This window comes from Lampetra fluviatilis, chromosome 37 (genome assembly GCF_964198595.1).
Source record: "Lampetra fluviatilis chromosome 37, kcLamFluv1.1, whole genome shotgun sequence".
Classification (NCBI taxonomy): Eukaryota; Metazoa; Chordata; class Hyperoartia; order Petromyzontiformes; family Petromyzontidae; genus Lampetra; species Lampetra fluviatilis.
The window spans coordinates 990,798-1,006,528 of record NC_136311.1 but is presented as its reverse complement, the minus strand read 5'-3'; the positions used below and the strand labels follow the sequence as shown (position 1 = coordinate 1,006,528).

The following is a 15,731-nucleotide window of genomic DNA, read 5'->3' as shown; positions in this document are numbered from 1 at the left end:
AATGGACCCCCCCCGCCATTAATAATAATTAGCGGGTGACGTCGCTCCGTATGCGGGGGAGAGGCGCCTCCTCCCCCTCCTCGGTGTCAACTTACAACCCTCACTACAAAGGCAGAACCCTCATGTCACGCGAAACGCTATTGAGACATAGAAGTAAAAAGGACGTCATGATGAACAAGGGATTATAACCTTAAAATTTTATAGGTCTGTGTCACCGTGGCCTTACAAATTGCTCACGAATGGATGCAATGAATATCATGTCGCGGTCTGCTTTTCGCTTGCGAGTTTCAGATTTACTGCAATACACCCGTCCTTGGACAGACAAAAGGCTAGTTATTATAATAGTAATGTAATTTAATGGTATAATTTACAGTCCTTTCTTTGTTGGTGGATGAAGGCCTCCCATGCTGTGCCGGTCATGGGGATTGTTTGAACATGTTTCACCATGCTGGATCGGTGTGGGTTGGCGAAGGGAGACAACGGGAGTTGTTCAGATATCACTCGCCATTGATGTTAGCCGTGGCTGTAAATGAAAGTAAGGTGCCAGGTTTGGGTCCTTTGTGTAGTGGAGTGTGCACTCTACTGTTTTTCTACAACTGTAGCTGTACTTCACCACGCAGGTCAGTGCAGGTTTATGAAGATTGTCGGTGAGGGATCTGTTCAGAGATCGCTTACCACTGATATTAGCATTGGTCAACAATTGAACTTGGATTTCCAGGTTCACCAGCGAAATCCACGAACCACTGCATCCACCAAAACATTTATTTTAGTTTGGTTTATAGGAGTTGCTCTTTGCAATGGTACTTGAAATTGATCACTCCTTTTTCAAGGTCCTTCAGAAGCGTCAAGGTTGTTTTGAAAGCAGCTTTGTGTTGTTTATCCAGGCCACTCACTTTTGTGGCTGTTCGTATTTAATGCACAACAAAAGGGTTGGGTGGTATGTGGTGCTGTTCAACAAAAAATACTTTGCACAGCGGAGGGAACAGTAACATGCTGGTACATTTTTAGTCTGTTATTAGATTGGCAGTGCGTGCTTTACATACATTCCACACAGCCATCTGACCAGATTGCGCCACCACTAATATGCTTTCAGAGTAACAGCTGAGGTTTTTAACCAATGTAATGTTCTAATGTTCCAATGAACATTGGTTACCGGGTTCACAACGCAGTGCGAAAACCTTTGCACAGCTGCTGCGCAGAGGAACAATTCTTAATTTAGCACACGCTGAGGAGTATCTTGTAACCTTCATTATGGGTGGCATGGTGAAGCAGTGGGAACATTTTCCACACAGCACGTGGGGCTTCGGTTCGTTTCCTGACTTGGGTGCCTTTCTGCATAGGTTTGTTTGTTCTCCCTCTTTTGGGCATAGATTTCGTCAGGGTTTTCCATTTTTCCTCTCGTATCTAGAAAAAAAGACAATGTAACTGATTTTGGCCAAACATTCTAGTGCTGAAGGATTACCTTAAAATTATTCTACAGTGGTACCTCAAAATACGTCGTTAATTCGTTCCAGAAGGTAGGACTTATACCGAAAATGATGTATACCAAACGAATTTTTCCCATAAGAAATAAAGGGAAAGAAAGTAATCCGTTCCAGAGTATAATAAATGATATTTTATATGGCATATTATACATTAATGGGGTTGTATAAAATAATTTAGACACTTATTACTAAAATGAATACATAAATTATAGCAAGGGTTGGGCACTGAACGAGATCTACTGTACAGGCAGACTGAGGAGCGGCGCTTTGTTTCAGTCGTGAACGGGGTATACGCGGGTACGCAGTGGCTCATCCCAACTCATACAAGTTCTAGCAAGCGCATCGTATCCCAAGTAAGACGTCATATCCCAAGACATTTTTCTCTCGTCAAAACACGACGTATACCAAATTCGACGTATTCCAAAGCGGTCGTATACCGATGTATGACTGTATTTGGATACACTTAGCAACTTGATAGGACCCTTCTGAAAGAGTATTGGTACTCACAAATGCTTGCCTGCTTAAACGAGCATAAAACAATAACACATTCTGCATTATAACACAATATATAAAATGTATGGCAGGCTTATATTTTGGACTATGATCTTTTTTCAAAGTAGATCTATGAAGGGCAACCAAATGTTTCCGAACAATTTAACCTACAAATCGAGAGTACATTTTGCAATGGGAAATCTTGAAATTGTGAGGGATTATTAATAGTTTGTACCATGCTGTGAGAAATCCACGGTAATTGTCGTTTATATTTCCAGCTGGATGACACTGGTAGAGCAACTTGCAATCGTAAGGGGCTGAATTAATTTTTTGGTCGGAACATCAACTCGGTGCATTATCTTTCCTGGCTGAATATAATCAGTACCATGCTGTGAGAAATCAACGATGCTTGTCCTGTAGGTGATACGGATCCCTCCATAGGAATGTAGAAATCTATCACTGACCCAGCTCTGCCCTGCCCAATTTTCAATTGAGCAGGGAGAAACGTTTTGACACCAAGCATTTTGCATGCAAGTGATGGACAGTTTTAAGTCACAGCCACAGGGTAGCAAACAAAACTTGATCAATTTCGATTTAAAGCTTTCGTGACTGCAGGGATTCATCTTCTTGGTTCTTTCGGTAAAGTCACGTAGAAGGGAAGTAATAAAATAATAAAAATAAAACATAATAAAAATAATATAATAATATAATTCTCACTAGTGGCTTTTCTCTGCCAAGCATTGGAACTGCCAGGTGACTGATTACCATGACCAAATGCCTCTACGCCGCTTGCACAACTTTATAATGAGATTGCGAGAGTGTCAACAGCCAGCACTCCAATTGGCTTCTGTGCGGCTGCCAAGCAATTATGGTTAACGTGTTTTTGCCACATGTCCCTCTGCCAACCACATACAGTGTTTCTATTGGCTGATGTTTTATCGATGTTTATGTGCATTAACTTTCTTTTGGCTCGGTGTGCTACGTTTAGATGTATGGATTGAGGTAACTCATTGGCGAGGGGAAAAAGGTCATAATACATTTTCCTGTTTGGTTGATTCTTTATTGACCAATTAAAAGCACTGCTGAAGGTCATGGCAGGACTTTTGTGGTCAATCAGTAACAGGGCGGATGTTTGGAGTGTTGTTGTTTCACACTAGTCTCAACGAGATTTCTTGGTCTACGTTGTTATTTTTTGGACGTGTACAGAGTGGTACAGTAGCACACCCTACAGTCAGTAAAATGTGAATCTCGGGAGCCATGCAGCATTCTGAAATAAGACGAGTTGCAGTGTTAGGTAGCGTTATATAACTCGAGTGACACATTGATTTGTTTTCGGGTTGTGCCGCTTGTGGTTTGGCATGTCTGACGTTTTATCCCGTAAGCATGGAGCTTCATATTAGTTCTTAAAGAAACCACATCCGAGAGTGACACGGCACGACTGTGAAAACGTATGCAGTAGCATGACTCATTGGTTGCTTCCCTTTTGGTTTTAAATATGAATGTCTAAACGGCGAGATCATTTACCCAAGGTGTTCTGCATAGATGACCGCATCATTTTTTCCCCTCCCTGCAAAGGAGTTTTTGGGGTTTTTTGTTGTTGTAAAAGTTGGATGGATTTTCAAGCGGAGTGGGTCACTCTGTGCTGGATCTGGCCAGCTTGACACGGGTCAGCCTGTACTAAGCTTTTTTGTAAAAAGTCGTTTGTTGACTCGAGGGAGAAATAAAAATAAAATCGTAAAATTTTCCAGGATGTAGAAACGACTATGCGTGGCGAACTTTTTTCTCTCACAGCTTGACAAAAACTTGTCGTAACATTTGCGCGACGAACGTAGCTCGAGGTGAAGAAGGCCCAGCCATATAATAAGTTCCAGATATAACGCAAGATAAAACACGAATCTCGTATGTTTTAATATACTGCCGAATCTCTCAACCAGATGCTCAAATCTCCAACCAGTGAAATATAGTTGATTTCCCTTTTGTTTTGAAAAAAAATTTGGCTTGGCTGTGGTCTCCTCCGTATTAATATTCTGGACCGTTGTTGGCATTCTGTAGCTTGCTATGGCTTGCTGATGAGCCCCAATGAGAGTGAAACACACGCGTCTCCCATCTTGCAAACCACTGCACACACAACGGTTTTCCTGAAAGTTGGCCCAAAGATTGAGTAGTGTTTGGCAGCGAGTGAAAAAAATCCTTAAAAAGATAGATTTAATTGTTATCCTCATTGAATCAACATTAACATGGTGAATGACGATTTACAAGAGTGGCTAAACCCTGGGTAGGGTATTGTGCATACGTGACTTAGGAAAGAGGCTGGAGTTTTATTTGAAACACATCTGTGGTCCAAGCGGCCAAAAGTAGACCACGAGCCAAGAAAGTGGAGCCATGAAACCATATTAAATGCCTTTACTGTACATGTCTATGTAAGCCCTTTTGTCAGTCTGCTGCTGGATGAGGGCTTCAAAATTCTGTGTGGCTCGTGGGGGTTATACACCATACTTGACCACGCTGGTCAGTGTGTGGACATTTTTTGTTTAACCGTGCAATTCGGTGCCCTAACAATATATGCGAAAAGAGAATCTTGTATTCACTCTCTGGCCACGAAGTGCTTTTTAGGTTTGTTACATTCAGTTTTACAGGCAAGCATTGACTCGCAATATGGTTGTAAACAGCTGCTGCACAGAAACGGTAAGTTGTGAGCATGCTATTATAGGCGTATTTTTGTTGTATGACTGCTAGTTGACTATTGATTGATTGTGCAGTTTATGAGATTAAGTTGGCCGGGGCTCTTGCGTGGGCAGTGTGAAGCCCCGGAGGGTGGGGGAGGGCAGGGGCCTGGCGCTACAGATTTGGCCGTAGGGCGACACTGCAAAAAAGGAGGCGTCGACGGATGGCACCAGCCGATAGGTGGATCTACGTGGACGCTCCCTCCACCCTCCTCCCTTCCTGCTGTAAGGGATTGGCTCTTAGAGCCACAGCTGCTGACGTTTGGCCAACGCCCCACTGCCCACAGCTGTATTCTGCCTGTCTGCAAAACATCCGTGAACAGTCAGATAATCGCAGAATTTTGCAAGGTCACTCCAGGTTGTGATAAGGGAAAGACAACAAGAAAGGCCAATGACACATTTGGTGATGGTTGTGGTGTGTAAAACCTTGCTATTGCTTATTTATACAATACATGTGTGCATTTAAAAAAATGTATCTGTTACTCAAAAATGAATTGTTGAGCACATTTTAAAGTGTTCAGCTTTAACTGCATTCTTCAGATTATAAGATGCAATTCCCACCCCCACCTTCCACTGTATTTTTAAGCAAAATTAGGGGGTGCATCTTATCAACTGCTCGGGGTGCGTGACCATATTGGTAAAACTGTTGAAAATGGGCACACGTTTGAGTGGGTTCTGTATCGTCTTATCAGGAGAATGTGGTAATGGTCCCAAGGCTTGTTTTGTTGACAAAGCTGTTGACAAGACAAGTGACAGTTGCTCTGGGTAAAGGTGTGCACATAATATTAACTGATGAGGATGTGGAACTTTTTTGTAAACAATTGAGTCTGATTTTTTTTCCCCAGATAATATATGCACTGCATCCAAATGACCATTTCTGCAAGAGACTTTTGAACAACTTGTCCCCGCTTTTGGAATGTGGGATTTACAACACTCGGTCAAGACTCGAATGGAAATAAACACCATCCCTTGTTAGCTTGAACAGGAAACCACTTGATTTATTTTTTATTTTTTTGAAATGGCTACCTTGTGTGGAACTTGCCACGTGGTAGCCACCTCTACAGAACATCCTCAACCCTATTTTGTTGGGTTGCCACGTATATGTCCATATAATTTAACCAAAGATCTTTACTTGTTGTCATGTACCTTGATTAATTGCCTGTCAAAAATGAGACGTGTGCATTCGTTTTCATTCATTTGTCCTGGGATGATTGATTCATATCGCCTGAACATACGGATAAGTGCTGTTAAACCCAAACTGGGAAGTCCTGATGGTGCACTCGTGGCAATCGATGTTTGAACCTAACACACTGAGTTCCCCGAGGTTTTTTTCTTCAGAAAATTGGGTGCAAAATGCTGCTGGAATAATTTCCTCATCACACCCATATTTGGTGCTCGCTCTCACCTTGGCAATAGAATATAGGTCGCTGAAGGTGGGATTGTTTGTGATTTTTGTGTCTGCGTGTGCAGGCAAGTTCCTGCTGTACCTCATGGACCACACGGCCATTGTGCAGGACCTCACCTTTGCGCCCGATGGCAGCCTGATGCTCGTGTCCGCGTCACGCGACAAAACCCTGCGCGTCTGGGACCTCAAGGATGACGGTGAGAATGGGCGAGCGTCGCTTATGAACAACAACTCCCAATTAACCAAAGCAACAACCACTTTACAAAAATAGATTTTCCAAGTGATGAAAATAACCAACCCAAAACAAAGTTGTTGACCTGCCCTCTAGTCATAGGGCTACAATCTCCTGGCTGGCTAATATTTGTCTTATCACCTGACGATGCGGTTATCGTGCTGCAAATAGTGCTGTGTACAAAAGGGTGCTTCACGTGAAAGCCTCATTGCTTTCCCGCCATTGTCTTGAATGACCTTCGTGGTCATTGACGGTGCTGATTGTGCATTGGCGTGATCGATGGTGGCTCTGGGGTGGTGTTGGCATCCGTTTTCAGCGATTGGAATGCGTGGCAAGGGGCTCGTATTGCCTGCATCGGTGAGAATTGGCACGAGTGAGATTCGTTGTCTCAAGCCGAGCGGCCGCCAAATTGGGATTGAACCAAGTTGCCCAATCGCTAATTACTGCACAAAGACAAACATCTATATATATATAAAATCGCAAGTCTGTCTGTCTGTCTGTGTGTCGCCGGACCATACGCAGTTTCATTGGACGAAATGTGAGGGATTTGCGAGACACGATTGGTCCGTTTGGTTTTCCACGGCGGTTGCCCCTGGTAACGGGTAGCGACGCATTCGCTGCGAGGTGGACGCCATTTTTAATTCCCGTTAAAAAAATGCGCACGCATTAACACGCGACTCTGAGGTAAATTCATCAAAGTTTCACGTCCTCTTCACTCCCCCCCCCCCACCCCAATGTGTGCAATTACTATTATAGGGTCGCTAGATAATAAAATTATAGCGATTAGACAGTATTATTGTGGGGGGGGGGGGCAGGGGTAGCAGCCCATCTGTGTATATATGTAAGGTTATTAAGAAATATATTTTTCACCCGGGCAACGCCGGGTACTTCTGCTAGTATTGTATAAATTAGGTTTTGCCAGGTCTTGCTCGGAGGGATGAAATTGATGGATTTTGAATATCGGACGAATGACACGTGGACCATACAGTGTGAAGGTCCCTAGCTAGTTGTGGTGAGAGAATGTGTGAACATTTTAACACATATGCTTTTGCGACCCATATCCATAATAGAGGTTTTTTTGGGTTGGATCGCATAAATATATACGTGTCGTTAAACCTGCCACCACCCCACACAGCCAACTAGTAAGGGTTGTTACGTAAACAGAAGTTGCCAATTAGTCACTAATACAGCACACCGGTGTGTTGGAGAGCCAAGCCACAACATTTACAATTTGAGTACAACGTTTCGCCAGTAATTATAACTAGCTTCATCATGCGACAGCCAGATTTGTCGAGAAGTCCACCTGGCGGGTTTAGCGACACTTATATATGTACACGATCTAACCCAAAAAAACCTCTGAACACGATTGCAGTTTCTCCTATTGCAGTGATTAATTGGAATCGTCTATCATGGTTCACCGACGCGATGCAGCACTTTGACTGTGGCAATTTAGGAAAGCACTGTGGTAAAGATCCCAATTCAGCTTAAAAGTCCTGAGTTCAAACACCAACTGAGGCCCATTGTCTTTGTGAGGTCGATAAGATGAAGTCCCACATGGTGGGAAGTCCACAATGAGTGAGACTGGTCTCTGTCATATGAACATAGAATTTCCACCACTGCTTTAAGGCCACCGACAGATGAGCACCACTTACTGACTCGTTGAGTTGAGCTGCTTTAGCTGTGAACACCGGTTTCATTGAGGTCACACCAATACCGTTTGTCCACTGTTCAGCCAAGCCAGCCTGGCGCACCTCCTCAGAATGCACCATTTTTACTTTCCACTTTAGAAGCAGAGCCACGCTGCTGACGTCGCGTGAAATGAATGCATCAAGACGCTTCCAGATGACTAGTGACACTGTTTGAATTGTACCGACTAATGTCGGACACAATGAATGAGTCATTAGCCCCGCCCATGCTTGGTTCGAGCCAGATTCAAATATCTTGAGGCCATCGTGTCATGGTTTGTCGCTGCATGGGGAAAATAGCCAGTGGAATATCACCTGTACCTTGAGGGTGGCTGCAAAGGTTCAGTACATATGTCAGTGGAAAAGGGGGTTGGGATCCTTTTTGTACTTTACTGATGAATGAGAGTGTGTGTGTGTGTGTGGTGCGTGCTGCTGCTGCAGGTAACATGGTGAAGGTGCTCAAAGGCCACCACAAATGGGTAAACGCCAGCGCCTTCTCCCCGGACGCCTCCATGCTGTGCTCTGTTGGAGCGGGGAAATCTGTGAGTGCCCCCCGATTACCCCTCCCTACCCCCCACTGCTCCTCCTTCCTCCCTCAACCACCCCCACTCACCCAACCATCCCCCTCCCCCATCCCAACCCAAGAACCACTGTTACGGTCGGTCACTCCCGGTTTAACCTTTGGTTTCCCCCCAACATGTGGGTTCTCCTCACCGAGAGCCTGTTGCTAACGGTGTATGCCCGCCAGTGGGGCAATTATTTGTCGCTCGGCATGTGTGCAGTGAAGGCCCCCCCCCCCCTCCAGTGTGTACTCCCGTGGTGAGACGGCCGTCGTATGAAGTGGTCGCTTGTGAACGCAAGTCGGTGGCCCAGAGTGGTTTCTAACAGCGCAGAGGCTGTGTTTGGAGTTGAGTTGCCCATTTGTTGGCGAACTCAGAATTGACAAGGGTGGCATTTACAAGGGCCTCACTGTGGAATATGCACAGAGCGGAGTTGTTTGTGTTTTTTTTTATGGAACAAAGTCATGGGAATATTCAAGAGTTTATGATTTTGTGAGGCGAGTTGTCATCAGACAGAAAAATGAAAGTGAACAAAAAAAATTGGGTGAAAAGTCATAGTATAAAAACAGTTAAGATTACTTCTAGATTTGAAGCTTTCGTGACTGCAAGGAATCATCTTCTTAGGTTTTTTCGGTAAAGTCACGTAGAAAGTAAAATAAAATAAAAACAAAAATCACGACGTTTCGGAGGCAACACAAGTCTCTGTCATCAGGTGGGACCGTCACAGCCAGATTAGCTGTATCAAGTGAGGCAATGATTCAAGATGTAATCCCTTAAAAGCGAGTTGAGGGGGGAGGGAGAGGGAGGGGGGAGCTCATCAGACTATGGTAGCCAATGAAAGGAACGTATCGGGAGGGAGGGTGGGCGATGGACGTGGAAGCGCTTGTGCGCAAGCGGCCAATTACTGCACACGCCAACACAATGGAGCGATTGTGCGCAAGCGGCCAGCCACTGCACCCGCCAACACAATGGGCAGAGAGGAGGAGGGGAGGTCTAATACACATGATAGAAAAAAGAACGAAAATGATGATGGGTACAAACTTAGAGGGAGCTCATCAGACTATGGTAGCCAATGAATGGAACGTATCGGGAGGGAGGGGGGGGGGCGGGGGGGGGGCGAGGCCAAAAGGGTGGGCGACGGACGTGGAAGCGCTTGTGCGCAAGCGGCCAATTACTGCACACGCCAACACAATGGAGAGAGGGGGAGGGGGGGTCTGATACACATGATAGACAAAAGAACGAAAATGCCCATGTTTATACCAATGCTGGCTGAACAATGAAGAGAGTACTGTTAAAATAACTGGGGATGTTAACACTCGGTAAAGTACAGTAAAATAGTGCCTGTCAGATAAGATGGTCCAAAAAATTTGTGATTAAGTCTTTTTTGCGTGGTTGATAACATCTTTCCAATGATTACTAAGTTTGTACCCATCATCACGGTTGAAATTATGTCTGTGTTTGTATATTTGTATGGCTTCGTGTACAAACCTTTGATGGTAGCCGGGAGGTTTGCAGAGAACCTTGGTCTCGGAAAAGACAATTTCATGAGAGCCCACCGAGTTGTAGCAATGATCGGCCACGGCAGAAGAATCAGTTCTGCCGTGGCCGATCATTGCTACAACTCGGTGGGCTCTCATGAAATTGTCTTTTCCGAGACCAAGGTTCTCTGCAAACCTCCCGGCTACCATCAAAGGTTTGTACACGAAGCCATACAAATATACAAACACAGACATAATTTCAACCGTGATGATGGGTACAAACTTGGTAATCATTGGAAAGATGTTATCAACCACGCAAAAAAGACTTAATCACAAATTTTTTGGACCATCTTATCTGACAGGCACTATTTTACTGTACTTTACCGAGTGTTAACATCCCCAGTTATTTTAACAGTACTCTCTTCATTGTTCAGCCAGCATTGGTATAAACATGGGCATTTTCGTTCTTTTGTCTATCATGTGTATCAGACCCCCCTCCCCCTCTCTCTCCATTGTGTTGGCGTGTGCAGTAATTGGCCGCTTGCGCACAAGCGCTTCCACGTCCGTCGCCCACCCTTTTGGCCTCGCCCCCCCCCCGCCCCCCCCCCTCCCTCCCGATACGTTCCATTCATTGGCTACCATAGTCTGATGAGCTCTCCCTAAGTTTGTACCCATCATCATTTTCGTTCTTTTTTCTATCATGTGTATTAGACCTCCCCTCCTCCTCTCTGCCCATTGTGTTGGCGGGTGCAGTGGCTGGCCGCTTGCGCACAATCGCTCCATTGTGTTGGCGTGTGCAGTAATTGGCCGCTTGCGCACAAGCGCTTCCACGTCCATCGCCCACCCTCCCTCCCGATACGTTCCTTTCATTGGCTACCATAGTCTGATGAGCTCCCCCCTCCCTCTCCCTCCCCCCTCAACTCGCTTTTAAGGGATTACATCTTGAATCATTGCCTCACTTGATACAGCTAATCTGGCTGTGACGGTCCCACCTGATGACGGAGACTTGTGTTGCCTCCGAAACGTCGTGATTTTTGTTTTTATTTTATTTTACTTTCTACGTGACTTTACCGAAAAAACCTAAGAAGTTAAGATTACCATTCCCTGTCACAAAGTGTTGCCCTGTGGTAAATGAATTACAGGTCGTGTGTGTATTGGCAAAATGCGGTGTGTTTGGTTATAAAGAATGAGTGGGCTTATTGGAGATTATGCCATGCCAATATTCAAGTTATGATAAACATCTTCAGCAGTGTTTTTTTTTACAAATTATTAACTCCATATATCACATCTTGTTTGACAACATCAGCTCACACTTGCATTTAAAAAAACCTAAAGTTATAAATTCCTAAATCTTTACTTAAAGCTATAAATCTGTATACCGCTTTGCCTTATGAAGTCATCACTTGCGAAAATTAAACTCTTAGTTCAATGGACGAACTTTTAATTTGTGCTGACGTTCCAGTAGCAATTAATGCCTTGGAGTGCAGTGAGATGAATTTCACGCCATGTTCCTGCAAATGCAGATGCATAAACTACGGCTGCGTTAAATGCCATCTCGTATAGAAACCCGTTGTAAGCGCCACAAATAAAATTCAGACGATATCCCCCAAGCATGATTTGCTCGCATGTAGAAAATTAATAAGTAACGTCGCCAAATTGAGACCAGCTGTTGACCAATGAGTTATGCAAATTATACAATTAAACAATATAATGTATGTTCTCAAGTGAAAGCAAAGTGGTACTTTTTTTTTGGTTTTTATTGTTAAATTGTTACTATTGGGCAGTAGTTCATACGGTTGCTCCGCAGTTGTTGTTGAAGACAAGGGATTTCTCGTCGTGACAAGAAGGCCCCAGTGCAGGGCGCGTGTTATTACTCCCATTCATGCCACACTAACTCGTGACTTTGTTAACAAATCGTTCTGTCACAGTGCGTGACCATGTGATCTGGTAAACAAAATAACCTAGAAACCAAACGGTGAATGCTTTATAGGGCAGCAGGGTGGTGCAGTGGTAACTCTTGTGCCTCACAGCACGAAGCACCTGGGTTCAATTTCGACTCGGTACCTGTCTGTGTGGAGTTTGTATGTTCCTCCCCCTGTTCTGTATGGGTTTTGTCTGGGTTCTCCAGTTCTTTCCATTGCTAAAATAAAATATACATTGTTAACTGGTGGTATTGGCCAAAATACCCCCACGCTGAACATCTATTTGCAAAATACGCCATTGAGATTTCACATGGCAGCAACCTCACCCCCCTACTGTGATAACTTTACAGGTCCCACCTGAAAAAGTTGAGCCTTAGTGAGGCTCTCCTGTGTAATCAAGCCTGATGATAATGAATATTAAGTATGGCCTTTTAGGTGCTCTCGTAATTCGATGGCCTCGCACTGTGTTATGTGGTACCGCTGGATTTGTTCACCTAACAGATGTACCGTTTGCGTTATTTCTAAAATGTTTTGACAACTGCTTTGTTTTTTTGTTAAATAATTGTGGAAAATTAGTGTTTCGGGACCAAACAAATAAGGCTTTGATTTTTTTTCGCTGCTTGGAACTTACCATTAAAGCTTGCCAACCTCGTTGAACTTTAGGGCTGGGAGTGTTTGGTAGTGATCAATGTATGTAAAAAAAAAGTGTGTGCACTATGAAATGAATCAGTCATTTGCCAGCAATTGCTACTGTGCACTTTACAGACACTTGTGATAATTGCTCTAACTTGGTTTATTGGTGTCAAGATGATATTCTTATGCGACACACCAGCCCTAAATGAAGGAGCTTGTCACAACGGCCGTTCCGAAATTGTGACGCCGTCGCTTGATGTTGGCCATGCTTCTGCCAGAGCAGCTGTTTTATACAGAGCCCCAAATATCTTGTATTACATTAAATCCAAACGATGGAAATATTCATTCGAGCTGCACACGTTTCCGAAGACTAGATGTAACCGACGTCATCGAAATCAAAATGGAAACCGAAATCGGCGCGAGACATTTGTTGGCCAAGGAACTAGACTTTTGGCGCAGTGCGTGGATGTGGGAAAAATCAAACATCACGGGGCTTCGAGCAGGATAAATAAAATGTAGCCAGGCGCACTCCCCCGTGATGCACGCACTCGCGGGCAGGTGCGTGCGTGGAGCCTGGCAGAAGCGTGGCCGTTTTGGCAGGAAATGTCTATGAGTGCCTTTTGCGCCTTGTGTTCTTCTTTTTCTCTTGCAGCTCTAGGCCGTTGATGCCTTGGCTGTGACAGCACTTTCTCGCCCAAAGGAAGTTCCTTTGGCGTAAAAACGTGTGACATGTTACAGTTTTTTTTCATCCACTTGTATGTTGTATAACTATATAATATCCTTATTGTAAAAAGAGTGGCAACCTACATTTTTTAAGAAACTTTTCTCGTAAGATATTCAAATTAAAAGGTTTGGGCTCTCCATTGAGTTACTGTAATACGAATACTTGAAAATATTACAGGGCTATAAATCTCTGGAAAGTAATAACTTTTACTCTGTCGTGCGCTGCATCTTTTCGAAGATTAAAGGGTTGCATTAACATTTGTTGATGAAACAAGTCTGCTCTGGATGGGCTTTAACTTAATTGAGACTCATCAGTAAAGTGCGGCCAGCCGATGGATTAGAAGTTATGCAATAAATGCAAACCTTGTTCTGCCCTGGCCAAGATTCACATAAATATTGTATGTATATCTGTTAAAGCAATACGTATAAAAAAGGTGTAATAGTAAGTTGTCTGTTACACGAGAGGACATATACAAGGTAACACGTGTACAATCAGGTTACCCAGTGATAATCTTACGTGTCTTTTTGGCCATGTAATGGGGCGTACTTGGCATTTAAAGCAGGTACGAGTTTATTTTAAGCAAACAACTAGGAAACCAATGGGAATTTCCACCCCATGTTCTAGTCAGCAGTAGTCAAAATTTTGCTTTGAATGGTGTTTTTGCCTAAAAATCTGCGTGATTCAAATTTAAATAATATCATGTTTGCATGTACTAACCGTGAATTTTCTAATGGTTAATTGGTATAATGTATTGCTTTGAAAGTATGCTTTCTGGAACGTGTATACAACCCCATCTAACAAACGCCTGCTTTTTAATAAAGAAAACTCATAAATTGTGTAGCAGTTGCATTGAAACTAAGAAGAAATTTCAGTTTCAATTTGCTTCCATGACAAGAAGCCAAAATGGCAGAGAGCATGCGCTCAAAGTTTATCGTACGTAACTAGATGGACTGAGAACATTTAACTTTGCGCTATCCCTCATAATACACATACATACACACATACGCACATAGGGTCGTAGCTTAGCCCAAGGCTTTGAGGAGTGCCAGTTCGCGTACATATGCGGCGAGCTAAGAGACAAGGGCCGAGTGGGCGGTCGGGCGTGTGGGCTGGTGGGGTGGGTGTGTGCGGGGGTGGGAAGGGAGAACACGGTGACGTGTCTGCGTTGTTGCGATAGTGTTGCTGAGTGCGAGTGTGTGTACGTTGTTGCCGCAGGCGCTGCTGTGGGAGATGGAGCACTTCACGCTGTTGCGACGGCTCGAGGGTCATCTCAACGACGTGGTGGCGTGCGAGTTCTCTCCCGACGGGGCACTGCTCGCCACCGCCTCTCACGACACGCGCTGCATCCTGTGGGACCCGTACACGGGCACCGCCGTCGCCAGTTTCGGGTGAGACGCGCGCTACCCTGGCTTCCCTCGCACGTCCGTCCGGCCCAAGGGTGGGGGGGGGGTCCTGCCCGATGCTGGGATCTTGGCGCTGGAATACAATGCTTGTGGGAGACACGGGGTTAGGAGGAATCCTATTCATGGATTAGCTGGCCAAGGATTTGATGATGAAGGAATATCTGTATTTGAAAGGTTAAGGGCACTGGGATTAGTATAAGAGTTTAGAATAGTGTTGGGATTAGTGTAAGATGTTAGTGATGGGTTTAAAAGTGTTAAGGGCGGAGGCTAGCATTTGAGTTGGTTAGTGTGGGGATTTGGGAAAGGTTTGAGGTTAGTATCGGGGTTAGAGTTGAGCTAAGTGTTGGATTAAAAGTCTCTGTGCTCAAATGAGCAATGGACTGTTCTCATCTTTGTTGGCAGCCCTCCATTGGTGCAGAATAAATGGAGAATAGGATGATGAGATGTTAATTTTAAAGGGTAAATTGGTAGGACTAGGGTTTAAACCATGTTTAGAATTATGGTTTCGACTTGGTCGATGGTAAACTGGCAATTTATTTTTGTTGGTGGTTTGGTCATTCTTATACTTGGAGGGTAGTCATGGCTAAACTCCTCATTTATGATTGGGTGATGGTCATGTAAAATGGTCAGGTTGAAATTTTCCATTGCCACTAATTTATTAGCTCATTTGAAAATATTTAGGAACGAGTGTTAGTCACGGGTGAACTGACAAGTAATTGCATTGACATATAAAAGTGCAGGTTTAAGGATTCCAGTCAAGATTAGTTGTCGGTCATGGGCGAATTGACCAATAATTGGATTATGAAGAAATGCACATGTTAGAAGCTGACGATGGTGAGGTCCAGCGCTAATGATGAAGTCGCACGGTGGTGTCACAAGGTCCTCCACAGTGCTTCAGCTGCCCGCTTCGTACTGTGGGCCAACGAGCGTGTGACCCTGAAGAAATGAGCTCGTGGCCACGAAAGTCGCGCCGTCAAGACTGTCTCAGAT

The 15,731-nt window shown here is 44.3% G+C and overlaps 2 protein-coding genes across 2 annotated transcripts in view; one reads left to right on the top strand and one right to left on the bottom strand.

The window, feature by feature from the left end:
• The window catches only part of LOC144945197 (acyl-CoA dehydrogenase family member 11-like), a 94,357-nt gene extending 94,345 nt beyond the window's left edge, over positions 1–12 (bottom strand). Inside the window, exon 1 of the mRNA XM_078873503.1 lies at positions 3–12. The gene's annotated coding sequence lies outside the window, so the exon portion shown is untranslated. The remainder of the gene's footprint in view (positions 1–2) is intronic.
• Positions 1–15,731, top strand: part of LOC144945199 (WD repeat and SOCS box-containing protein 1-like) — a 32,776-nt gene that overhangs the window by 4,943 nt on the left and 12,102 nt on the right. The window contains exons 4-6 of the mRNA XM_078873507.1: positions 6,170–6,301; positions 8,463–8,563; positions 14,554–14,726. Of these exons, the coding sequence (XP_078729633.1) occupies positions 6,170–6,301; positions 8,463–8,563; positions 14,554–14,726 (406 nt within the window). The remainder of the gene's footprint in view (positions 1–6,169; positions 6,302–8,462; positions 8,564–14,553; positions 14,727–15,731) is intronic.